General features: G+C 43.7%; 2 protein-coding genes and 1 long non-coding RNA gene across 3 annotated transcripts in view; 1 reads left to right on the forward strand and 2 right to left on the reverse strand.

Moving 5' to 3' along the window:
* Positions 1–27,220, reverse strand: part of Entrep2 (endosomal transmembrane epsin interactor 2) — a 421,062-nt gene that overhangs the window by 104,780 nt on the left and 289,062 nt on the right. The window contains exon 3 of the mRNA XM_042277565.2: positions 8,585–8,695. Within this exon, the coding sequence (XP_042133499.2) occupies positions 8,585–8,695 (111 nt within the window). The remainder of the gene's footprint in view (positions 1–8,584; positions 8,696–27,220) is intronic.
* Positions 21,069–22,594, reverse strand: Nsmce3 (NSE3 component of SMC5/6 complex). The gene has a single exon (XM_006975833.4). It carries the CDS (start codon positions 22,471–22,473, stop codon positions 21,628–21,630), a length of 846 nt encoding a protein of 281 aa, XP_006975895.1. The 5' UTR covers positions 22,474–22,594; the 3' UTR covers positions 21,069–21,627.
* LOC143267239 (uncharacterized) lies at positions 22,700–26,473 on the forward strand. The gene is made up of 2 exons (XR_013042190.1): positions 22,700–22,819; positions 24,911–26,473. It is a non-coding gene; the product is annotated as an uncharacterized LOC143267239 (long non-coding RNA).

Consider the following 27,220-nt stretch of genomic DNA (forward strand, 5'->3'; position numbering starts at 1 on the left):
TCTGAGGAGCTACAGGCAGGTAATGGTTGCTGTTGCTGGTGGTGTCATTTTCTTTAGCGGTGTAGCCACTGATGAGTTGCCTGTGATCCAATAAATCAGTAATAAATGCTCAGTAGGTCACAAAAAATAAAATAAAATAAAAATACTTAAAGGGGTAGGGGGCTTGGGTTTTAGCTCAGGGATAGTGTTTACCTAACATGTGTGAGGCCAAAGATCAAATGCTTAGTACCATACAAGCACAAAAAGATTAGTAACCAAGCAAACCAGCCCACTCTCTACATTGCCTCTGCATGCTAGATGTGCTAGCCAGTGTCAGAGGCAGGAAAAGGAAATAAAAAGCAAATAAGTTAAGAGTTAAGAAACAACCATCCCTTCATTTTGAAGATGCCATAATTTAATACATACAAAATCCCAAAGAATCTACAAAAAACTCAGAGAACTAACACATGAGTTCAGCCAGGTCACAAAATACAAAACACCAATAAAAATAATATTTCCATATAGCAAATGAAACATTCATAAATTAAAATAGAAAGAAAGTATCATTTGAAAGTATTCCAAAGAGGATGAAATCCTTAAGTAAACATATAACAAGTAAATACATGACAAATAAATAAATAGCAAGACATACTCTATTCACTGTTGTGAAGCCTCCATATAGACTAGTGGTTTTCAATCTGTGGGTTGCAACCCCTTTCAAGGTCAAATGGCCCTTTCACAGGGGCCAAATATCAGATATCCTGCCTATCAGATATTTACATTATGATTCATAAGAGTAGCAAAATTACAGTTACAAAGGAGCAACAAAAATAATTTTGTGGTTGGGGGTCACCACAACATAAGGAACTGTTAAGAGGTCTCAGTATTAGGAAGGTTGAGAACCACGGATATAGCTGGATGTCAGTGTGTCCCAAACTTTCATATCATCCCCATCAAGATCTCAGCAAGAATTTTGTATAGCAAAATCATATTCTACAACTTATTCTGAAAGGCCCAGTCCATGGAGCAACTAAGAAGTCCTGAAAACACAGACCACAGAGAGGAATCACTGTATCCAGGATTACGTTTTAGCATATAGCAATAACCAAGCTGGTGTGATACATTGGAAGGAAGGACACACAGGCCAATGGGACAGAAAAGACAACTTGGAAATTAGCTTGTTAAGTACTTTCAATGATAACTCGTAAAGATGTGAAAACCAATTAGATCGGTGGAGACTGGACCAGGGCATTTTCTGCTGATAGACCACTTCGCTAGCATGTAGGAAGTGCTGGGTTCAATCTCCAGCACCAGAGAAATGGAGCATGGTAGCATGTGTCTGTAATCCCAATGCTCAGAGAGGTGGAAGCAGATGCTCTTTGGCTATATTATAAGTTCAAAGTCAGCCTAGGCTATAATGAGATCCTGTCTCAAAAAACAGGGGTGGTATAGAAATTATAATAACCAAGCACACCGAGGCTTCTCGTGGTGGCATACGATGCTTGATTTTCTTTTGCTGCCCGCTCCCCTGGGTTGTAAAAAGAGTCCTTTACCAATTACTCCTAGGAAATGGGCTGCATTCTGAACTGAGAAATCAGGCACCATACGTGGGAGGCACAGACAGAGAGTCCCAGGTTAGAGCTCATCAGGCAGGAGGAAGGAGGCAGCTGCTGTTTCTGCATCCAAATGGCTGCACACATGTCAGGCCTCCTGGGCCACCTCTTTTGTTCTAGGGGACACAGGTGCCTACCAGAAAGCCTGGATAGTGACTGGAGAGGCATCCAATTAGTGTGCATACCATGGTCCCAGGAAGGATGGGGACATCCTGGCTTCACAGCTAACAAGGACAGATCACACTCTCCCTGCAGTGTGATAGCAGTCTAATTTGAAGGAGTCCAAATTGCTGGTGTAGCTGTGGGTAAACAAGGGAGTCCAGCTATTATTTACTTGTGTGTGTGTGTGTGTGTGTGTGTGTGTGTGTGTGTGTGTTGGGGGGTGTCCTTTACTCTCTTATAGGCTTGGTGTGACTACAAAGGAAGTGATCGGTGCTTCTTACAAAGCTGCATACCGTTGGCTACACGCCTCTTTGTTGTGACATCCATTTTAGCTTAGGCTCCTGGAAACTGTTCTATGTAGAGATGGCATCTATGTTCTATGGAAGATTTACCTTGTTGTGTAACATTTGTGATATTCTGACTTCTATCTCCCACCATTACAAAGATAAATTAATAAATCAGTTAATTAATTAATTTTAAAATCTACTCTGCCCAAATATAAACAAGAATAATCCTTTGCCTTCTGCTGTCCAGCACTTCACATCCTTCCCCTGTTCCCTATTTAATTGTCAGCATGATTCCAAAGGTCAAATGTAAGAATTTGCTGATGGTTAAGAAGCCAGACCATAATCTGATGCCCATACAGACAGCTGTATGATTTTTGGAATAACTCATTTATCTCTCAAGGACTCTGTTTTCCTGCCTAGAAGATGGGGTACAGTGGTCACTGTCTTTTCTTCAGAGTGGCCAGAAGTAATTAAGTGAGTACATGCAAGGAGCTGAGGCAGTGATTCTCAGCCTCTTGGTTTCAGGGTCCAATGACCCTTTTACAGGGGCAGAATATCAGATATCCTGCAGATCAGATGGGTACATTACAATTCACAACAGTAACAAAATGACAGTTATGGAGTAGCATTGAAATTATGGTTGGGGGGTCACTGTAACATGAAGAACAGTGTTAAAGGGTCCCAGAATTAAGGTTGAGACCCCCTGGGCTGAGAGCTGAGCCTTGCACACAGCCAGCACTGAATATAGACAGCAGCCCTCACCATCATCCTTGTCACCAGGGGTCAGACAGTGCTAGGCTGGCACAAAAACATTAAACAGCACATTTCAAGTCTGGACCTTAATGAAAGGTGTCAGTATGCCTCACCCTTCGCCTGCACGTCTAGTTTCTGTGACAATACCAAGGACAAATGGATCCATTCACTCCATTCTACAGTGATTTTTTTATTTATTAAAACAGTTATTACATGATTGCATCCAAAGTTCTCAGACACACAGACAAGAGTGCTTGTTCATAAGGCTGAGTAACAGTGGTAAAGAGCAGGACAGAGCACCCTGTGTCTCCAAGGGACACATGGTAATGCTGAAACAGAGCCCTGAATAGGAAGAGCATCCCCCACAAATATCTACACCACGAGCTTCCTCATTTGAAGATAAAATGTTATATTTGAGCACATATGTGTACATATATATGCACATAAATATCTATGAATATGAAAGATGTGGTTATATCATTAAGCAAGTGCCTATGCAGTTGGAGTGGGAGGCAGAAAGATAGGGGGACTTACACTTTCCTTCCAATTTATGTGCTGTTGGCATCTTTTATATGAGACTTGATTTGATTTGTATTTTATTTCTCATTTTAAAAGGAAAAAATGAGAAACTAGCGTCTTTTCATTTAAGACAGAAGAATCATCATCCTATGTATCAAATTTCACTGAAAAAGCATTCTTGTTAGACTTCTCATTTAAAAACACAGAAAAGCTGTGACAGAAAGCCCAAACCGACCGGAAGAATTTGGTCCTGATAAACAAGGCTTCATTTAAACAAAGCTCATGCTGTCATAGTTTGATGCACATGAAGTCTGGACTTAAGCAACATGGGGAGGCATTTGGCGACAGACTGAAAATCAATACTACTTTTTCCCCTTATCATGAATTCAATTGACACAGCATGTTTGTTTTAAATCCCTAAATGATTTTTCAGCTCCCATGCGGGCTCTTAGGAAAGAAACTTTTGGGGAATGCATTCATGTGCCCCTTGCTGGCAACTGCGCCCTAGCTCTCCACAGAATGCCACCCACCATGACTTCTCCAGGTGCTACCCACCTGTGTGTTCTTTAAGTTCACTGCAAAAGGTGTAGCAATGTTCATAAAAAATAAACCCAGGAGGTAGAGAGATGGCTGTGTGGTTAAGAGCGCTTGCTGCTCTTGCCGAGGGCCTGAGTTCAGGTCCCAGCATCCACACAGTGACTCACAACTGTCTAGACCTCCAGCTCTTCCAGCCTCTGAGAGCTCTTGAACTTACGTGCTTCACAGATATACCCAAGCCTCATAAAATTTTACCAATATTTAAGAAAATTTTCTAAAATTTAGAGAAGTGAGAAAATTGTTCATAAACTTAAAGTTGGAAAGCTTTTCTGGGCAAACCACATGATCTGGAAGTCAGCAGGGGATGCAGGTGGACAAGCATTTGACACAACATAAAATTTTTCCCCAGAGATAACACCATGGCAATTGTCAACATGTAAATAACAGACCTCAGGGAAAAAAGAACAATTACAACAAATATAATAAAGTCTAGGCTTCTTAATATAGTAATACTTATTAATCATAAAATGACAAAATAACAGAAAATAAGTAACAATATACACTAACAATTAACAAAATTTAAATCACAAAAATGTAACCTTACTTTTCATTAAGGAAATGAAAATTTTATAACAAGATCTCACTTTTCTTGCCAGATTGACAAGGAACATTTCTGATAATACACACAAGTGTAGCAGGAATCTTAAAGAGTCTTATTAATAAAATCAAACCGGGAAACAAGTATTGGGGTGAAATGCTGGAAGATCAGAGAACCAGAACAATCTCACCTCACCAGATCCTCAGCTGGTCTTGTTTCCTCAGACTGGAGGCCTCTGAATCCTCATCCAGAATGGGTCTCAGCTGAACTACTGCTAGAAGCCTGAAAGCTTAACTAGCCAAAATGCTTCTAGTTTCTGGTCCTCATGCCTTATATACCTTTCTGCTTTCTACCACCACTCCCTGGGATTAAAGGCTCGCTTTCTGAGATTAAAGGCGTGTGTCACTATGCCTGGCGGTTTCCAATGTGGCCTTGAACTCACAGAGATCTAGAGGGATTTCCACCTCTGGGGTGCTAGGATTAAAGGTGTGAGTGCCACCATTTTCTAGCCTTTGTATCTAGTGGTTGTTCTGTCTCTGACCCCAGATAAGTTTATTAGGGTACACAATATTTTGGGGAACACAATACCACCACACACAAGTATCTGCATAGGGCTGGGCAACCAGGTACAGTCACGTATTGTTGGCAAAAGTGTTACATGGTGCCTTGTTTTTGAAGACCAATTATAAATAAGTTCATAAATTGTATTATTTATTTATTTATTTATTTATTTATTTATTTATTTATTTATTTATTTATGTGTGTGTGTGTGTGTGTGTGTGTGTCTGTCTGTCTGTCTACCCGTTGTGAGATTCAACCCAGGGCTTTGAGTTTATCAGGCAAGAACACTACTCTTGGTTTCTGAAATAAATCTCAGCAGGCAGCCCAAGGTAACTTGTGATTCTTCCATCTAAGCCTCAAAGCGATGGGATTAGAGGCATTCCCCCAAACCCAATGCACTTTATCAAACTGACGTGGAGGCATGTGCATTAACTGAGACTGTTCTGAGTTGATGTTCTCCATGCCTGTTTGCAGGTTCCTGTCCTGTGCACAGCCATGCCTTCAGCACCTAGGCCAGCTCCCCGGCATCCAGCTCCCTGGCATCTGGCACCCCCACTTTGCATTTGTTGAGTAGTGAGTGTGCAAAAAAGTCACATTCTCTATCATCTTCGTTTGATCAAAAGACTAGACCCCTCTCTGAAGTTGCAGTGACTGAAGCCCCACACATCCATCAAGCAGAATTCTCTACTGGTCTCTGTTTAACAGCAAATCCTTCCAAGAATTCATGCAAGGGATATGATTGTTTGGCAAAAGCAATGTGCCTGGTATAAACAGCCACACATGTAATAATGATACACACAAAAAAAAATGCATGAAAAAATGTCTAGGAAGGTAAGAAGAAACTATTAGATGCTACTTCTGGGAGATAGTGTGTCTGAGATATTAGAGTAAGAAAATTACTTTCACTTACAGATCTTTTTTATGCAGAGAATACTAGATGATTTTAAATTATGCAGAGAAAAGAGACAAATACTGGATGTCCATGTGGTTATGTACCAGCTATTCTAAAGAGAACTAAAACCCAAAATTAATTAGTTGAGAAAATTTAGATAAAACAAAACACACCCTGTGTCCTTGAGTGGGAAGACGAGGGACTATCTAACATCAATTCTCAAGGCTACGTACAAATGTTATGTATTCCAATTAAAATCTCAAATCCTTTCTTTTGATTCTAGACTTCCTCAAATTTCAAAGTTCATTTTGGAGAGTAAATGTTTAAGAACAGTCAAGAATGTTTTTAAAAATGGGCTAGATGTTTGTGATAAGTATGGGAATAGGGATTTCCAATCACTTATAAAAATTGAGAAGATAATTTTCTGGGCATGTGATGTATACCTTTAGTCTCAACACTCAGAGGTAGAGACAGGTAGATCTATCTCTATGGAGTTTGAGAATAGCCTGGTCTATATAGTGAGTCCCAGGCCAGCCAGGGCTACAAAATGAGACTCTACCTCAAAAAACAAGAAAATGCAAAGAAAATAAAAAAGAAAGTAACTAATGACCAGACACAACATTGGGACAGAATAAAAAAGCCCAGAAGTAGATCAATGTGTCTAACTGTTCATGTGTACATATGTCCATACATGTATGTGTTCTGGGAGAGTAGATACTGGTTGCATGTAGACCATCAATCATATATTTCTTGCCTCCACCACATTCCTCATTGTTGTAACAAAGTCAAGGAAGGAAGGACTTATTTCGGCTCACAGTTTGAGGCTACAATCCACTATGGTGGGAAAAGCATGACGGCAGATGCTGCTGGTTACTTAGCAAGCACGTCTCCCTGCATGCTGCCATGTCCTGCCATGACAATGGACTAAACTTCTGAAACTGTAAGCTACCTGAACTAAACATTTTTCTTTATAAAAGTTACTATGGTCATGGTGTTTCCTCACAGCAACAGAAATCCTGACTGAGGAAGCCTGCAGTTTCCTTAGGTGCAAAGTACTTTTGAACCATCGTGTGTGTGCATACAGACAGGCACACACACACCCATACCTACACACAAAGGCACATACATACTCACACACCCAGGCACACACATATTCACACATGCACACACACACACACACACACACACACACACACACACACACACACACACACTGTACGGGCTATTTTTGTGTCAGCTTGACACAAGCTAGAGTTATCTGAGAAAAGGAAACCTCAATTAAGAAATCGTTTCCATAAGGTTGAGTTGTGAGCAAGCCTGCAGGGCAATTTTTAATTAGTGATTGATGTAGGAGGAACCAACCCATTGTGGGTGGGGCCACTCCTGGGCTGGCCAGGTCCTGGGTCTATAAGAAAGCAGGCTAAGTGAGCCATGAGGAGCAAGCCAGTAATGTGATGGTATTGTGTTCCCCAAAATATTGTGTACCTTAATAAACTTATCTGGGGTCAGAGAACAGAAAAGTCACTAGATACTTAGGATAGGCAGTGGTAGCACACGCCTTTAATCCGAGCATTCCAGAGGCAGAAATTCATCTGTTCAAGGATACAGCCAAGCATGGTGACTCACGCCTTTAATCCCAGAAAGCGAGCCTTTATTCCCAGGGAGTGATGGTAGAAAGCAGAAAGGTATATAAGGTGTGAGAACCAGAAACTAGAAGCACTTGGCTGGTTAAGCATTTGGCTAGTTAAGCTTTCAGGCTTTGGAGCAGCATAGTTCAGCTGAGATCCATTTGGATGAGGACACAGAAGCTTCCAGTCTGAGGAAACAGGATCAACTGAGAAGTTGGCCAGGTGAGGTTAGCTGTGGCTTGTTCTGTCTCTCTGATCTTCCAGTGTTCACCCCAATAACTGGCCCCAGGTTTGTTTTATTAATAAAGACTCTTTAAGATTCATGCCACACCAGTAAGAAGTATCCCTCCATGGCCTCCGCATCATCTCCTGCTTCCAGGTTCCTGACTGGTTTGAGTTTCTTCTTTGGCTGGGACTGAGATTCAGGATGTGTAAGCCAAACAGACTCTTTCCTCCCCAAATTTCTTTTAGTCATGGTGTTTCATCATAGCAATAGTAATTCTAACTAAGATGTATATTCATACACATGTATACTCATGCACAGGCACACACAGACTCATATACACACAGAGGCACACAATATATACTCATATATACACAGGCACACACACACACATGTGCGCGCGCGCGCGCGCGAGAGAGAGAGAGAGAGAGAGAGAGAGAGAGAGAGAGAGAGAGAGAGAGAGAGAGAGAGAGCTAACTGCAATAAGGGTATATCTGTAATCCCACCACTTGGGAGGCAGATGTGGGAACATTTTCAAAAGTTTGAGGCCATCCAGGTCTACATAATGATTTCCAGGCCAGCCATAGTTATATAGGTTAGATACTGCCTCAAAAAAGGGGTGGGGTGGGGATAATTTACAAGAGTAAGTTTTAGTCAGGAGAATCCATAGAAATAAACCACTGTGACTGAAATTCCTTAAGCAACTGAAAAGCTAACGAATTGATACATATTGCTCTGAGACTTGAAGAACACAGTACGATTACCCCTTAAATGTCTTCCCGCCATATCCGAGCCTCCGACCTTTACGGAAAGTTTGCCTCGCACTACTCACCAACTGGCAGCCTTCGAGGGAGCTGACGAGCTGGGCGTTCTGGCAGGAGAGGATGGAGCCGGCTAGGTTGAGCATCACACACACTGCAGACAGCAGCATAAAGAAGGTGATCTGGAAGCAGACCAAACACAAATTGATTACCCACTCGGTGAGGCTTGGAGGGAAAATGACTTGGCTTTACAAACACATTGGCTTGATGAAGTAATTACACAAACAATATTTATATGCTTTGAAGGAAAATGTGATTGTTTCTCAAGATGGCAGCTTCACAGTACCCTAAATAGCAAATGTGAAAACACTGAAAAGCCGTAGCGAGTTACCAGGAATTTCTTTGGAACTTATGATTTAAATTTTAGGAGCTAAACCTGAAAATACTATGCATTCCAGACGCTCAATAGGAACATGCCAGAACTTATTAAACAAAATTGAGGAAAGGAGTGTATTGATTAGAAGGATGTTAAATTGATTTTGTTTAGTTTTTAGTGTGGAAAATTTTGTACATGTGCAAAAGAGAAAAGTATAAAGAGGCCCTGGGTACTCATCAGCCATCTTAAATAATCAACCAACTCAGGGCCAACTCTTCTTCACTGCCTCTCCCCTGGGGAATATTCTGCCACAAATGGAATCCATATAATCTCATCCTTAAATGTTTCAGTGTGTATTTCTAAAGACTTGTGAGCCATTGTTGTAAATATTACTGAAGTACTATAGTCATGCATATTAGAATTAAAGACTCATTAGAATCAAGTTCTAGAATGCTCATCTTGCCTCACTTGTCTCTATTTTCCATGCTTTGAGTCAGGTCACACAGGATATAGTGGAGGTTCATATGGTGTAACAGTTAGGAACTCTTCCCTCTCCTCTCCTCTCCTCTCCTCTCCTCTCCTCTCCTCTCCTCTCCTCTCCTCTCCTCTCCTCTCCTCTCCTCTCCTCTCCTCTCCTCTCCTCTCCCCTCCCCTCCCCTCCCCTCCCCTCCCCTCCCCTCCCCTCCCCTCCCCTCCCCTCCCCTCCCCTCCCCTCCCCTCCCCTCCCCTCCCCTCCCCTCCCCTCCCCTCCCCTCCCCTCCCCTCCCCTCCCCTCCCCTCTCCTCTCCTCTCCTCTCCTCTCCTTTCTTGTCTTCCCTTCTCCAGATAGGGTCTCACTGCATATCCCCTTCCAGCCTCAAACTCACAATCCTCGTCCCAAATGCTGGGCAAATCCTAAATCTATGGGTTTCCACCTTCTTGGTTTTTCCTCAAAATTTACTGAAGAAAGCAATTCATCAGCCCCATAGAGTGGATAATCAGGCTGAGTCCCCCAACACACCTCTTTGGGATCAAGAGTAATCTAAGCTAATATGACCCAAAGCAGGGGAAGTATCAGGAAACCTTATAAAGACTTTAAAGCAGGTGAAAAGCACTAATTGCTGATGGTTCCTAGTGTGCCCTCTAGTCTACTTTGTCCACCATCGTCATTATGCCATTTTAAACCATTCCGAGCTACAGAAGATGGACATTAGTGCACATGACTCCTGGCAAGGCAAATGTAAAGAAATTTTGTCTGGTGGAATGGAACTAATTGTCACCCATGGCTACCAGCAACTTTCACATCTACCTCTAAGTGTATTTCAGGATTACTGACAGCCCACATGTCTGCAGTGTTTGAATTTCTACTAGAAATGCCTGGGCAACGTCCTGATTCCCTCTTGAAATAATGAGTTTTATCATCTTCAACCTATGTTTGTTATGATGTTTAAAGCCTGTTTCTGAGCATTCTGTAAGGATAACTAATGGGTGCTTTGATTTGGTTTGATGAATGTGTGCGTGTGTGCGTGCGTGCATGCGTGTGTGTGTGTGTGTGTGTGTGTGTGTGTGTGTGTGTGTGTGTAGTGCAGTGTATCATTAGGAACCATGGATCTAAGCTCAATGAATGTTTCAATCATCTTCATCACAGCACACTTAAGTTGACTCCTTGACCCTTAGGGTCTACTTGGGCCCTATGAACTTCAACTTTTTTCTTGCTTCCTGGATCTTTGGGGGCTCCAGGACCACCTTACACACTTCCTGCCTCTGCTCTGGAACAGTGTGGGCACCTTCCAATGGAAACAAGATTTGGATGCCACTATTTTTTGCTCAAGTTGTTCTCTACTCTTTAGGTGGTCATTATTTTCAACTCTCCAGTTGCCAGACATGCAACTGACATTTCTGAATCCAGTTGGAATCTATGTGGTTTAACCTAACCCATCAGCTCTAGGTCTAAATCCTTCAAACCATGCCAGAATCCTTTGTCTTCAAAATAATTGTGATTAACTCCACAGCACCATAAACAGCCTCAAAATAGCAACCACAAAAACACACCATGGAGACAATTTAAGATAGAGATCTCTTTTGCAGCCTTAGAATGCATTCTACCAGGAACAGCCAAAGAATGGCCTTGTAAACCCACAGGTTCTCTTCTGTGTAGTTGGGCTCCTTTCTCACTGTTCAGATATTGTTTTTAAGAATGATTTCTGATTTCCATAGTAAGTGACACAGATGATGGAATAGACCCTTCCCTGGGACACTGGGCAGGTGGTGAACACTGCTAAGATAACTTTTAGTGTCAATCATAAGTTAGGTTTATATTGTAAGTGCTCATTCTGATGTTCATTTCCTATAAATAAGGAAAGAATTGCAGAGCGGTCAATTTGACAATACTTAGCAGCTGCTGGACTCCCCCTTGCTCCTCTGGCTTCCCCAAGCAAAAGGGCTGTCAGTCAAACAGCCAGCCATCCCACCCTGGTGCTCACACTGGCCATTTTGAACACTCCAGGGACATTTTGAAGAAACACGAAGACCACAGCTGCTTGCTCTATCTCCTGAAGATGCAGCCCCAGTCAGGACTGTTTCAAACGATAGATACCCAACTTTTTTGCTATCATAAGCCTTGGTGAACTCTAGATAGCCTTTTCCCCCCTAGGCCAGAGGAGGAACACTTCTGGCGGCCTAATAGAACTATTGTGATCGGTACAAAAGAGACAATGTTCTGACTGGTACAAGCGTCAACCCTTATCCATATGAGAAGTTTGCTGTGGTTGGTGCACAGATCTTTCCTCTGACTGTCCCATCAGGCTATTTAGCAGATTGGAGAGTAGCTGGGGACATCTTCTTGTTGCCTCCCCTGCTGTTGCAACATTGGACCCAGTAAAAGCTTCTCTTGTTGCCTACTTTAAGTGGAGCATGCTGTGTCGGTGATGTGCAGGAAGAAGCAACAGAGAACGCAGCATTAGAATGAGTGGACGGGTGGTGAGGGCGGAGGCAATGGGGCGGCAGAGTGGGCACCAGCACACCGAGCCACAGGACTAGCCAGTGGCCAGCTGTTTGGCTTCTGGAGAAGGGGCAGAGCTGAGCTGGTTGCACACCACGCTGCAGAAGGGTCAGGCTAGCTACCTACTTCAGAGCTGAAGAAGAGGTGGGGCAGAGCCATTAGCAGGCCAACTGCAGAAGCACTGGAGTCCCTGGCCGCCTTGGCAGCTGCAAAAGATGCAGAGCTGCTGGACAGTGGCATAGGTAAGAGCAGCCACAGACCTCTCCTGATAGCGGCAGTTACAACGACAGTCACAGCAACAAGAGGCAGCTGAACAGTCCCAGAAAGCTGCCACAGCAGGGACAAGAGGGGTGAAAGGGGGGAAAGGGGGTAGGAAGCTGAGGCTGAAAGTCAAGGGTGAAAAGAGAGAAGGTAAGATGCAGGCCCTGGTGTCAGAAGAGTCCCAGAGAGTTGTAAAGACTTCCCACAAGGATGTCAGAACCCCACTCCACACCCCACACCCCACACCGGTTTCAGGAGCTGTAACATTGGTCTCTATCCAGGGCTGAGGAATCCTAAGGGCTGAGCAATTCTAGTACCTATGGCCTGCCCAGAAGCTGCACCAATGGTTGCTAGCAAAGGCAGAGAAATCCCATCTACCTGGAGCTACCCAAGAGTGTAGAGATAAGAGCCCCACTACCTGAGGCCTACACAAGATGTTAACAGTAGAGGGTGCCACCTGCTGCCGCTGCTGCAACTGCGGCTGTCCTCAAAAACTTAAGAATTCAAACACTGCCAAAGCCCAGTACTCGAAGGACATATTTCCCGTGCCTACATTCTATCTGGGTAGAGCTCGCCAGCTAACCGTTACTGAATATTGATTCAAGGGTCCAACTGCCAACAAAAATTTACAAAGCATAGGAAGAAACAGCAAAATATGGATAGTCACAGGAAAAGAAGCCACAGAAAACATCTTGAGACAGCTCAGACGGGGATTTAGTTGAAAAAACTTTTAATGAACAATCTTCACTATTCTGAAAGTGCTGCAGGAAACCCTGGGCACAGAACTAAAGGAAATCAGGGAAATGATAGAGAAGAAGGACTGAATGTCAACACAGGGGGATACAAAAAGGAAAGAGACAGAAACTGCAGGTGGAAAGCGACATGACTGGATGGAGACACAGGAGTCTGGCTGCCGACTTGAGCAGTTGTAAGAAGCAGGGAGTGCAATGCGGGGAAGCAGGGGGTGCAATGCGGGGAAGCAGGGGGTGCAATGCGGAGAAGCAGGGGGTGCAATGTGGGGAAGCAGGGCTAGCCTAGGCACAAGGAAGGAAAAAGAGAGGAGTAAAGAGAAGCCAAGAAACCTACAGAAACTACTAACCTCAGGTGCACTGAACTGACGGCTGTTGTAGGGGAAGCAGAGAAAGCTAAAATCTCCTGGTATTTGATGAAGACACATGTTAGCTTGCTGCAGACGCCTCAGGGACCCAAGGCAGGAGAAACTTAGAGACCAACAACTAAACACACTGTAACCACGCTAGCAAAGTCCGAAGTTGTGAAGAAAAGCTTGCAAAGAGCAAGATGAAACTTTTTATTAAACAGTAGCCGACTCTTCTTTAGACACTATGTAGGTTACAGGGAGTGGGATGATATGTTTAGAGTTCTAAACAGAGGAAAGCCTGTCAACGCAGAATACATCCTGCAAATCTAGCCTTTACATTGAAGGCAAAAGCAAGATGCTTCCAAAGAAATAAGAGCTGGTGCTCAAAGCAGGAGGGCATGGTCGACAAGAAATATCATAAGGACCCTTTACCTGAAATGAGAACATACTAACTAGCTAAAGCCATATAAAGAAGTGAAGATCCCTGTTTTTTAAAACTAGACATATTATTTTAAAAGGATAATTAGGTTTTTAGTCTATTATTTCTCTTTTGTTTTCTTGGTTGATATAATAGGCAAATTATTAAACAAGTCAATGGTTATACAATATTAAAAGATGTAATAACAAGGGTGTGGCATCAAGAAGAATTAAAGTTAATAGATGCTGCTGATACCAAGCTGGAACCAATCCCAACAAACGACCAGAAACTTAGGGTATTGCTAAGGTGTGGATGTGAGTTGTGCCCCAAAGGTTGTGAGTCAAAGCTTGGTTCTCAGAGTCAATCCTGGAAAGTGGTAGCTGTTCGGGAGGTGGAGCCAGGTGGGAGATGCTTAGGCCTTTGTTAGTTAGTTCCATTGAGAGTGGGTTATTAGAAGAGAGGACTGAGCCCTCTCTGCCCTCTGCTTCCTGCCTCTCTAGGTGATGCCCGCCTTTTGTGTGTGCCACTAGGATGCCCCTCATCATCATGCCTTTAGCAGAAGCTGAACCCAGAGGACCTATTTAATCTTAGATTTTTCTGCCTTCAAAATTATAAATCAAAGTATCCAGTGCCAGATATTTTCGTATAGCAACAGAAAAATGACCAATACAAATGTCAACTGTAATTTTTATGGTTAACACTGAAAAAAAATTAAAAGATATGAGGCAGGTTCTGGTGATGTCTCAGCGGTTAAGAGCACTGGCTGCTCTTAACCAGAGGACCTGAGTTTGATTGACAGCACCAATGGTACCTCACAGCCATCTCTAATTCCGATTTCAAGGGATCTAGCACCTTCTTCTGGCCTCTGTGGGCACCGCACACATGGCACATCTGCAGACATGCAGACAGCCGAAGCACCCATGGGCGCACACAAATAAGCAAAAGTAAGTAAACAAGTAAATACGCAAGTAAGATGGGGTATTTAAGACAAGCAGTGAAAGGATGCAATAGGGAATAAAACAGCCCACTGGGAAAGTCCATCCAACCAACACGAAGCAATTGTTAAAAGAACCGAGAAATCAGGTGGGGAGGGGGGTAGAAGGAGAGAATACTGAGATGACAGGAAAAGGGGGTGCATTTTGGGGGTGAGGCAGAAACCTAGTGCAAGGGAAACTCCCAGAAATCTACAAGAATGACCCCAGCTAAGACTTCCAGCAGTCGTGGATACGTAGCCTGAACTGGCCCTCTCCTGTGACCAGGCAAGGCTTCAGTGGAGGGAGTGGGACACCAACCCAGGCACATAACCTTTGACCTACACTTTGCCCTGCCTATGGAATACACTGGGGTGAGGGTGGCACAGAGATTGTGGGAGTGGCCAGCCAATGACTGGCCCAGCCTCTGACCCATGCCATGAGAGGGAGCACACCAATGACAGACACTCCCTGGAGTGCCAGGACCTAGAGCTTGAATGGTTCAGAGACGTAGGATAGAACCAAACATAACTGGCAAAATAAATAAATAAATAAATAAATAAATAAATAAATAAATAAATAAATAGATAGATAAATAAAAAATAAAAATGTCAGTGTGATGATGCCTAATGATATTCTGCTGTACTCACAGATTGTTGCCTAGCCCAATTGTCATCAGAGAGGTTTCATCCAACAACTGATGGAAACAGATGCAGAGACTCACAGCTAAACATTAGGCCAAGCTCGGGGAACCCTGCAGAAGAGGGGGTGGAAGGATTGGAAGAGCCAGAAGAGTCAAGGACACCACAAGAAAACCCAGAGTCAACTGACCAGGGCTCACGGGGGCTCACAGAGACTGAACAGACAAGCAGGGAGCCTGCGCGGGGCTGGTCTAGGCACTCTGCATGTATGTTACAGTTGTGTAACTTGGTCTTCTTATGGGACCCCTAACAGTGGAAGCAGGGGCTGTCTCTGACTCTTTTGCCAGCTTTGGGGACCCTTTTCCTCACACTGGGTTGCCCTGTCCAACCTCAATACAAGGGGAGGGGGGTGCTTAGCACTGCTGCAACTTGATATGCCATGTTTTGTTGATAGCCATGGGAGGGCTGCCTTTTTCTGAATAGAAATGGAGGAAGAGTGGATGAGCAGGGAGCAAAAGGGAGGGGAGGGGGGGATTAGGAAGAGAGGAGGGAGGGGAAACTTCAGTCTGGATGTAAAATAAAGACAGAAAGAAAGAGAAGGGGGAGAGGGAAGGAGGGAGGGAGGGAGGGAGGGAAGGAGGGAGGAAGCAGTAGAAAAAATATCTTAAAACATGATGGTTTAAATACTTGATTTGCAGCCAGAGAAGGTGTAGCATGTGTCTTTTTAAGAGAGATCTACACCATGTCACAAAGATCTACACCATGTCTTTTTAGGTAAAAAGACAAAATTATTCAAAAGGTCAGCACAAGAAAATGCACCTGGTGATTAGAGGAGGAGCTAGTGAGGCTACATTAACGTCTTCAAATTAGATAAAATGCCTGAAGTTATTACAAGGATCATAAAAAGTACATGATGTACCCAAACAAGAGGTAGTTTATAAAAATAGGCAACAATAAGCATATGTGTCAAAACTACCCAGTCCTCCAAATGTGAAGCAAATTAGGACAGGGGACACACACACACACACACACACACACACACACACACACCACATACAAACACATATAAATACACACCATACATACACATACTACACCCACACATATACACATATATGCCATACATACACATGTGAACATTTATTCATACATACACCACATACACACACACACCATATAAACACATACCACATACACATACACCACACATAGCTGTAGAACAATCTTTTCCTACACTATAAATATGTATTACTGTCATTTGCTAATAAAAAGCTGATTGGCTGATAGCTGGGCAGGAAGAGCTTGAGCTCAAGAGCCAGACTAGGAGAATTCTGGGAAGAGGAAGGGTGGAGTCTAAAGTTACCAGCCAGATGCAGAGAGAGCAGGAAATGAATGTGCAATGCTAATAAAGGTACTGCCACATGGCAGAGTGTAAATAAGGAATATGGGTTAACTTAAAATGTAAGAGCTAGTTAGTAATAAGCCTGAGGTATTGGCCAATCATTTACAATTTATATTAAGCCTCCAAGTCAATTATTTGGGAAGTGGCTGTCAGGTATTTGGGAACAGGCAGGTGGGAGAGAAAGGTTCAACTACACACACATATATATATACATCACAGACACATGTGAACATTTACTCATACACACACACACACACACACACACACACACACACACACACCACATAAAAGTAAACTTTTGGATGGGAAGGAGATATCTAAGCTGCTGATACAAACACAAGAGAATAATCAAAAATCAAAGTCCAACAAAAGGTAGAAAGTACAGCCCCATCTCTTTCCCCAGTGAATTCTCTTAAGCACTTTAAGAATTAATAGCACTACTATTTTCTCCAAGGCTGTCATCCTGAAACCAAAGGCAGGCAAAGAAAACTGTAGACACAAAAGTACCTAAGGAGACACACAGAAAATCCTCAGCAAATACACAAAGACTGTAATTATAGGAAGTACACACTCTGGTCAAGGTGGAGCAAAGCCAGAACTCAGCATAAGACAAATGGCAGTGGGTCTCTACTATGGCAAAGGGGGTCTGATGCAGAAGAGCAAGAAAGCCAGAGAAGCAGCACAAACATGACTGAAAGGCAACACAGGGATCGTTTGTCCCACTGTGAGCATTCTTATCTTCAGAGACACATCTAAAATATATACAGATGATATTAAGAGATGAGGACAGAGACACAGCAGGAACAAAATTACCCATGCAGCCAAATGATTGCATTGCTTTTCTACTTTTACAAATATGGAATTTTCCAAATAAAAGGTTTAAAAACATACTTGGATTTTTTTTCTCCATAGGCATTATGCCACACACCAGTAATCTCAGAACACGGGTGCAGAGGAAAGAGAACTGTGAGTTCAAGGCCAGCCTAAACAGGCTGTTGCCATTGTATTTATGCATGTGTATTGAATGAAGTTATGCCACGTGGAGTGATAAGGCTTCCTCCCAGAACCACAGGCTAACGAACCCCCCAGCAGCAGACATGGGGAACCTCTTGAGTTGTTTGTCGGTTAAGGGAGTCAGAGAGACTCACCTAATGATACGCTACTGTCACTGCCCTGGTTGCCGGAACCAGATTTAACCTGGAAGCCTTCCCCACAAGGACTAGGCTCGTAGTAGCCAAAGATGCTATGAAAACTGCCAAGGGAGAAAAGCAATAAGCAGCCTAGCCAACCATAAAGCCTATGAACTGTATTAATGCTCATCATAGCAAGGTATCCCCAAGGGGGCAATAGCGGAGTTCCTATCTTGGGGATAACTAAGTTGTCTAACTGAACTGAAGGCCCAATGAGATGAGAGGGAATTCATGCTTGGTACCATAAAGCCAGCCAATTACCTCCGGTTGGTGAGGTCATGGACCCTAGACAAGAACTTACTCCCACCCCTTTCTTAAGTCACTATAATCCCTAACTGCATTCTAAACACTTATCCTTAAACTCACAGATAAGCACAGCCCTCACCCCTCCCTCATCAAAGCCGCTTCCTTCTGCACCAGACAGAGGCTACAGAAATCTGCAGCTGGTCAGAATGCAGAGAACAGCTGCACATTGGGTGTTCAACCTCCATTGACACATCTTCAACACAACACACCTCAGGCTCAGGGAACAGGAGGAAGGGGCAGGAAGACCGTAAGCGCCAGAGGACCAGGGTGTCTGCTGGGAGACCATGTCCTCTATGTGTAACAGGGAAGCTGCAACCATGGAATACTAGCAATATGACCCCCCAAACGACCATAGCGGTTGGCACACCAACGCAGATGGGAAATCTCACAAGGCCTCACTTCTAGAAGAACTGCAGGATAGTAAATGATGGCTGAGAGAGGGAGAATTAGTCTTCTTCAGGGAGGAATCCCCTAACTGACTGTCTAATCCAATTGGTCAGCCTAATGTTCTCAGCAGGCTGCGTTTATACACACAGTGGGTGAGGTGGGGGGGTTGACAGGAGGAATTGGAGTGGGGAGGGGTAGTAATGATGTCAATATAGAACTCAGGTATGAAATTCTAAAGAGAAAATAATACCTTCATAATTAAGATTAGAATTTTTCAATGCATAGTACAAAATACAGGGATTACAATGCTAACAATTAAAACACATTAAAACCAAATGTGTATGACAAAAACAAAATCACAGATGATACTTGCAACTGGATTCAGCAGGGAACTGATGTGCTGAAGATACAAACAGTTCTTGCAAATCAATCAACAGGAAAGATGACTGATGTTTAAAATTGGATGCTCAGAATGGAGCGTAAAAGGCGGGCTAATGTTCAGTGTCACTTATAGGCAACAGGAAACTAAATGACAGTGAAGTATTAATGACACACCCATGGCACAGCGGTAAAGGCCGAGTGCTCACAAGGGCTTCAGAGTGTGGGCTGACTGGCACACACAAAATAGAAACTGTCTAGATCCCTGTGAAAGTGTAACCTGATATGCGCTCAAGAGCCATTTGGCAAGTATCACTGATAACTGTTAGCTTCTGGCTTGAACTCCTGAGGTAGCACACATGCCTGCCAAAGTAGTAAGCTGGGAGGAGCCTGTCTAGCCATCCCTTCATGAAAGGATATCAAAATGAATCAATCAGCTCACGCATCTACACTGATAAACTCCAAAAACGGTTGAAAACAGCTGTGATAAAGGACACAAGGACACTAACATAAACTGTGAAAGTGCACAAAAAGAAACCATGTATTCTTCATGAACATGCACATACAAGTAAAGTTATAAAAACACATAATGGCATGATATGCGGCCCTGCATCTGGCGAGAAAGAAAAGACGTAAGAGCTTGATCTACCCTCCAATGTAGCACCCGGGCAAACTAACTTTACAGTAAACTGTGAGGATCTCAGAAAAACGGGATATCATTATTGTATGACAGTTTTGAGATGATGGCTACAGATGACAGCGTAAGCACCCCAGCACAGCTGAAACCTGACTCAGCAGGGTCAGGAGCCAGTGGGCAGAGGTCATTTACACTCTGACATAAAATGCATGCCAAGAAAAGAGGGGCTGAAGGATAAACTAATCCTTGTTTAAAATCTCTCAATCTACTCATGCTGTTTTTGTCAATCTGACATAAGCCAGGGCCATGTGTGAAGAGGGACCCTCAATTGAGAAAACGCTGCCATCAGATTAGCCTGTGGGGCATCTTCTTGATTGCCCAGCTCACTGTGGGCAATGCCATCTACAGGTAGGTGGTTCTGAGCTGTATAAGCAGGCTGAGCAAGCCAGTAAGCAATGCTCCTCCACGGCCTCTGCTTCATTTCCAGCCTCCAGGTCCCTGCCCAGACTGCCCTCAGTGGTGGACTATACAGCTGAAACTTACCTCCCCAAGCTGCTTGTGGTCACGGCACTCATCACAGCGGTAGGAAGCAAACTAGGACACTATTATTAACACGAGTCAACTATCGGTAGCCCCCTCACTCGTAACTACCACAAATTGACCTCTAGTTCAAGGCTGATGGAAACCACCTGCCCTCCCCTGCCCCCTTTGAAAGTATTTGCCTCCTCTGATGAAGAACTTAGAGCAAACTCTCAACAACTGTACTCAGTGCATGTTGTGTTTGGCTGGATACCATTAAGAACTCCAAGGAGACTCACCTCTTCTGGCTCATCTACAACACCCCAAGTTTGTTTTCTCCAGTTGAGACCCAGAGCTCAGAACTTATCCCCAGAGAACCAGCCTGACAAACTTTAATTCAAACTGAGTAGGTCAGATGACCTCAAAACCCATCCTGTCACTGTGCTGTGCCACACCTCCCAAAGCCCAGGGGATCTCGTGGTTGTCCTGTTCACACTGGTCTGCCCTCACCAGACATCCCAGTAAGTTCTTCAAAGAACTATTCAAATATGCTAAAGAAAATGGGGAGAACCTCTGAGCCCCAGGACTCGTGACTGCTCTTCTGGGAGTGACCCAGCCTGACATAAAGAACAAACAGTGGTTCAAAATCAAGAGTAAAAATAAAGTATAAAGTGATTAAATCACACCAGGCCCTTTGCTGAATTTTACACTAAGCTTCACATCTATTCACCACAGTGGCACACTCCAGTGGGATTTGGCCCATTCTATAGGTACACAAGCTAAACTCTTAGGTGAAGCTAGGATCCGCACTTTGGCAGCGTGATTCCCAAACAGGCCTGGTTAATCACTATGACAATGTTTTATAAACCTGAGACTTACAACTTGCTTCTATATACACTCATGCACTTATACACTCTGCAAAACGTTTGGAATCATATTTCCTTAAGAGCCACAATTTCTAACAGGGAAACAACAAATATAATGATGAACTGACTCAAAAGCACAGTATTTATTATAAATAGAAAAAAACGTAAATGGTATTCATAGGGTAACAGTAATAACTGTGAATATAAAAATGTCAGAGAACACATCATATAGATTGTTTGGAACCACACAGTGCTCATACCCATACAGAATATGCATTTTTAAAGTTGTGTTGACATGAAGCTAAAACAATTGTACTTCTATTTTCAATTTTAAACAGACTTTTCTTTTCTCGTGAACTAGAGTAATTTAGAGACAATGGCTACCTTGCTTCTTTTTCTTCTGGAAGAGCATCAAAGCGATTTACCTAAGTGTTCTTTTGTAAATGTCTGACATCATACAATTTTCCAGCAATGTTTAGAAAGCTGGATAACTCTTTAAACAATAGACAATGCATTTTTTTCTTCCATCTCTTTAGCAATGAAAAAGTAAAGCTCCAAACCATAATAAAACATCAAAACCCTGCACAACATCCTAACGCTACAAGATATTTATGCCTAGCAATCCCCCTTTCCCGTTCTTTTATCCTGGATTTCGGGAGTTCCTCAGACTGCACCTCAAGAGTTCAAGAGGAAGTGGTTGGACCACTAGCTGCAGGTCTGGCCCTGTTCTCCTCATCCGCCAAGGCCTCGCAGTATTGTGTAGGCCAGTCTTTGGGGTCCTGATTATGGACTTTGGCCACAAACTTAAGAACTTTCATCTTGCTGGTTTCCAGGTTGGTTCGCGGGCCCCACTGTAACTCATAGTCCACGGGATCGGTGTGGGGTATCCTCCGGTACTCCAGGTAGCGCTGCCGCACAAAGTCTTCAGTAATGAGTTTCTTTGGGTCACCGAAAATTAAATGCTTCTTAGTGGGGTACACCCCGAGCCGTCGCAGGAAGTCCCAGACCTCAGTCTCGGTGATGGTGTTGCCTTTCATGAAGATGAGCCCCAGGACTATCATGAGCAGGCCGGTGGTGGGTGTGCCCTGATCGCCTCTCACTTCCGCGTCCTCCTCCACGGGCTCCAGCATGTTGATAAGGATGTAGGTGTGGCTCTTGGGCTCCAGCTCCACCAGCTTGTACCCGAACACGTACTGCAGGCGCTCGGCGGCCAGCCTCAGCAGGTTGGGGTACACGTCCCGGTAGTCGCCCACCACGTGCTTCAGGATGTCGGTGCGCTTGATGGGAATCTTCTTCTGGTCCTTGATCAGCAAGAACTGCACCAGCTCGGCCACCTTCAGCTCCAGTTGCTTCTGGGTGCGCGGCCCCACGGCGGGGGCCGACAGGGAGGCGCGGGAGCCCTGGGACGCGCTGCCCGTGCCGCCCGTGCCGCGGGACGTGCTGGGCGCCTCCTCGCCGGCGCCTCCCCACTCCCGCTCCCTATCGACCTGGGTGCTGGGCCGGCCGCGGCCCCTCGGCTTCTGCAGCATGTCACCGGGCCTCGGAGAGCGGGCCGTGTCCAACTCGCAGTAACGGCCAAAAGCCTTGTACCCAGCCGCCCCGCGAAAATCCGCAAGGAAGAACGGCGCGCGTGTGACGTCACGTCGCCTGCGCGCTGCGTCCCGGAGGCGGGGCGATACAGCCGCGAGTCAGCCAGCCCGACGGGGCGGGGCATCCGCGCGGCCACTGCGCATGCGGGAGGCCTTGTCGGTGGCTTCCTCTGCTGGGCTCCAGACCCGGTTTTAGAGAGTATCCGATGGTGTTTATGAAATCATATAAACAGAAAACAAGAACCAAACCAAGTGTACGGCTGGCTTCCAGGGCACACCGGTGTAGGCACGTTTTACAGTTTTTGCTGAGTATTTAAACTAGAAAATTTGTGTATGGTACACAAAGGATAAATGTGTGGAGGTGGGGTGGGGATAATCAAGTGTAGCGGAAAAGAAGACCTGGGAAGAAAAGTAAAAGCGTTTATTTATGTATCCAATGAGGAATGAAAGGCCTAGAGAACCCCGTTTGTGTACTTTTCCTGGGCAGAGTTCATACCCTCTGGCCACTTAATTTCTGTGCAATCCCTTGGGAGTCTGTAAGGGAAATTATTCTCAAAAGTAAGATTTGTCTTGTTATTTCCAGACCCAGTTCTCTTCATTAAACTTCAGCTAGACGACTATGAGAAACCACATAAGCATTGCCAATAACGTGTTTTAGCTTGGTAATGTGCACTGACCTTTTAGAAGTTACCTTTGAGAAAACTGCCTTGGACCCACACTCACAACTTGAGCAGAAACGTGATGTTAGAGGAATGCCACCCCCAGAGACACTTGCTCTCTCCAGAGAATACCATTTAATTTAGGTTACCAATGATTGGGAGTAGCAATAATGTGGATCTCTTAATTTTCTTTAATATATAAGCTTTAAAGTCTCAATAAGAAAGAGCTATCATCCCCTACAATTTGTAATGTGTACGGTTTGTAGATGGTTTAAATTGTGCAACTCTAATAGACAAAATGAGTCATTTCATTAGCTCAAACCATCAGCAGTCTGTTGCCATTGCTGCTACAGATCTCAGTAATGTGTTTCTTCTCCATTTACTGACAAAGAAACTGAGTTTCCCTCTGTCTTTTTAAAGCTACAAAGAAAATAGGTAAACTGTTCAAAGAACGAACTCAAATTGATTTCCTCTTTAATGCAAATATATTCAGAGGAAAGCAATTCAGATCATATTATTTGAATAATAACATCAAAATATGGCCTTATTAAAATTTCATTAAATGTAAGCAGCATAAAATTTTTGTTTATAATTCAGTATGAAAATGCAGTCTGATAATGGGACCTGCAATGCTAATATAAAATCTCATTCCATGTTGTGATGCAAGCATTCTGAAATCTAGTGCGCTATGAGCAGTAACTTTCTGTTCCACACAGGGTCCAACCATCCTCAAGCATTGGTCTGAGTCACAAAGGCTGCTAGAGTTTGAATGTGTCTTCCAAAGCTTACATGTTGAAATCATAAGCCCCAATGTAGCAGCACTGTTATTTTATGAGTGAATGAATGCCATGTTCTCTGTAATGGGTTAAGAGTGAATCTATTTTACCATTATAATCTCTCTCACCATCTCATGATATAGTGACCCTCAACAGATGTGGTACCTACTGCTGTGGGATGTTCTGTATGTTAAATGTGTTGCTCTGATTGGTTAATAAATAAAGTGGCCAGGCAGGAAGTATAGGCAGGACAAAGAGAGAGGAGAATTCTGGGAACAGAAAGGCTGAGTCAGGAGATGCTGCCAGCCACCACAATGAGGAACAGGATGTAAAGTACCAGTAAGCTATGAGCCACATGGCAAGGTATAGATTAATAAAAATGGGTTAATTTAGGATAAAAGAACTAGATAACGAGAAGCCTGCCACAGCCATACAATTTGTAAGCAATGTAAGTCTCTGTGTTTACTTGCTTGGGTCTGAGCGGCTGTGGGACTGGCGGGTGACAGAGATTTGTCCTGACTGTGGGCCAGGCACAACTAAAAAATACTCCAGTTACAGCCTGCCTTTAGACCTTCCAACCTCCAGAGGCATGAGTGAAATACAATTCTGCTGTTTCCAAATTATTCACTCTATGGTATTATTTTATAGCTACACAAAATGGACTAAGATCAACTAAATAAAGCATAGCATCATGGCATTCTCCTTTGTTACAGTGAGCCATTCATCTGCTTCAGTTCTCACGAAAATTGAAATCTGTATTTAAGTTCATAGAAGCCTCCTGCGATCTAAAATTCTGCAAAAGGTCCTTCCAGAAGGATCAGTTATGCCTTGAGCCAAATAATTTCAGCAGCCAAGAGATAAGAGAGAAATGGGAAATAAGATGAGCGCTGTTGTCAGCCATCAGGCTGGTTTTCAGTATTTTCTGTGTTAATTTCTTCACAGAGTGCCAAGGAGCTCCAGCAGCCAGGCTAGCACCCAGGACGAGAAACCACAGCATCTTTGAACAGCACCCCCGCACAGACAGCCGATGAGCATGACTCAAAACACATGAAGAAAGATACCAGTTTTAAGTCTTAAAACACCTATCTCCATGCTATCCAGAATGGAAGTGAGAAAATACAGCCATAAAACAATGTTACTAGAATGAGGATTAGAACTTGCAGTGAGGAAGTTAAGCAAACCCCACGTTCCACTTCAAATAGACAAAGGAAGCCGTGGAGGCTTGGGGAGAAACTGTGGCAGTAATAATACTGATAATGACAAATGGCAGCAGCTAATGCTTTTTACAAAGGCAACTGTAAATCCTGCTTCTTGGGCCCCACCACACCCCTATGAGGCCTGTTAATTCCTTTCACTCACAGAGAAACAGATGTGTGGGGTACAGACATGGTGATCTTGAAGAAGTACAGCTTTGATTGACATCAGGAAATCTGGACGACAAACCTGAAAAAGCTACTGACACTCCAAATTTCAACTTCCAGACCAACAATATGATACCATTAACCCTGAACTCAAGAAATTAACTGAAATTTGTTTGCTAAGTACCTAGCACAGGATCTGGCAGCGTGTTTTAATTACCCTTAGTTTCTTTTCAGAGGGGTTGTGTTAATGACAACTTTGAGGATGATATAAAGTTGTGTGTGTCTCTTAGGGTCCTGGCTGGGCTGCAGAATTAAATTCGTGGGAGAGTTTTTAAATTTAATTTGATTTTTGCAATCCTGGGGGTCAAATCTGGGGCCTCACATACATTAGGCAAATGTCCTACCACTGAGCTATACCCACAGACCCTGGGACCAATTAACTAGATGAAAGCAAGCACCTTTAGTCCAGTGTTATGGGACATTGTTGCTTTTATAATGACACAAAGTTTCAAAGGAGTGGCTTCTGTATTTGAATGAAGAGAAATAATTGTGGAAAGGTAACTAAATTATGTAGGAAGTATAAAGAAGGGAAGTGATCAAAGGTTGCCCAGAGATCTCTTGGCCATGACCCAGTAATGTCTCTTTTGTCTCTGTGGTCAGGCACCTTGGGCTTGCAAGTTTTTATCTCTTGTTTTCGGAAAGCGAGGAGCTGAGGCTGCCCTTCTCGCATCTGCTGTTTTTCAAGTGCTTTAGCTCAAAGTAACCCTCATGCCAAAGTGGCATATTCTGGGTGCCATATTCTGCTATCCTGCACTAGAAAGATGTTCAGCTCAGCAGAGCCAGAGCGTGTACACACATAAAAAGCAGCAAAAGGTTGGAAAGAAATATATAGACATCACTGTGCTAGTAAGGCTATACACTTGGAGAAATAAAAAGGGTGATTTGTGTTTGTTTGTTTGTTTAGAAGATAAGTGAAAATGATCTCCTCGGGGAAGCCCCGCGCTGCAGAGAAACAATGCTCTGCCCACTACGTGGTTCAAACTTCTAGTAAATTCAATGTGATTAGCATATGGCAAGTGCAGCATTCTGTGGAAGCCCCAAAGTCACAGAGATAAATGATTAAAGCAGAAAAGAAAATTTCAAATGCCTTGTCTTAATGACCTTCTTGCATTTATCATCAGACCCCAAACAAAGGGGAAAAATAAAAATTCTTGGAGGCAAACCCCACACTAGCTAAGATTTCAAAGGCACTGAGAAAGGCTACACAGTGCGCTTAAAACATCTCTAAGTAATTAAATGCTTTCTTCCATCTCCTTGGCAGCAAATGCCTGCCAACGAGCTCTAATCATCTTCATTATCTACTAGAGGCCCCTCTCCATTCACTGACATTTCTCGTAGAACCAGAAGAAGATTTTAAATCCTCTAATGGCAACACGGCACTAAAAGCAGGTGAGGACCTTTGGGGAAGAGAGGGAATGATCAAAGCATGCAGCAAGCATGCATGAGCAGCTTCCCTGCCTTTTTCTGGGGGAAGAAAATGGGACAGTGTGCAGCGGGCGTGTGAAGGAACTGAGGCCCAAATACTGCTTTTGGTGCTAGGTAACAACAATGGCAATCAAGACACTTTAAAGGCCTCGGTAAAGTTCTTTACATCCACTCACTGTTTACTCATAAAAACTGTGTCTACCCATCCCTAACAAAGGTCCTCCAGACTGGACCACACGGCAGACTGCATGGAACATTTTGTTCCTCGTAAAAGTTGATCAAGCCTGGCAGAGCTCTCCTTGGCTGGGAGAAGGAGTGGGCCGATGAGACAGTGCCTTCCCAGTACTGCAGCCACTTGGCACAGAGCCTCTGATTGAATGCTCTTTTCAAGAAACAGAAACAACAC

The sequence above is a fragment of the Peromyscus maniculatus genome, chromosome 1 (genome assembly GCF_049852395.1).
Source record: "Peromyscus maniculatus bairdii isolate BWxNUB_F1_BW_parent chromosome 1, HU_Pman_BW_mat_3.1, whole genome shotgun sequence".
NCBI lineage: Eukaryota > Metazoa > Chordata > Mammalia > Rodentia > Cricetidae > Peromyscus > Peromyscus maniculatus.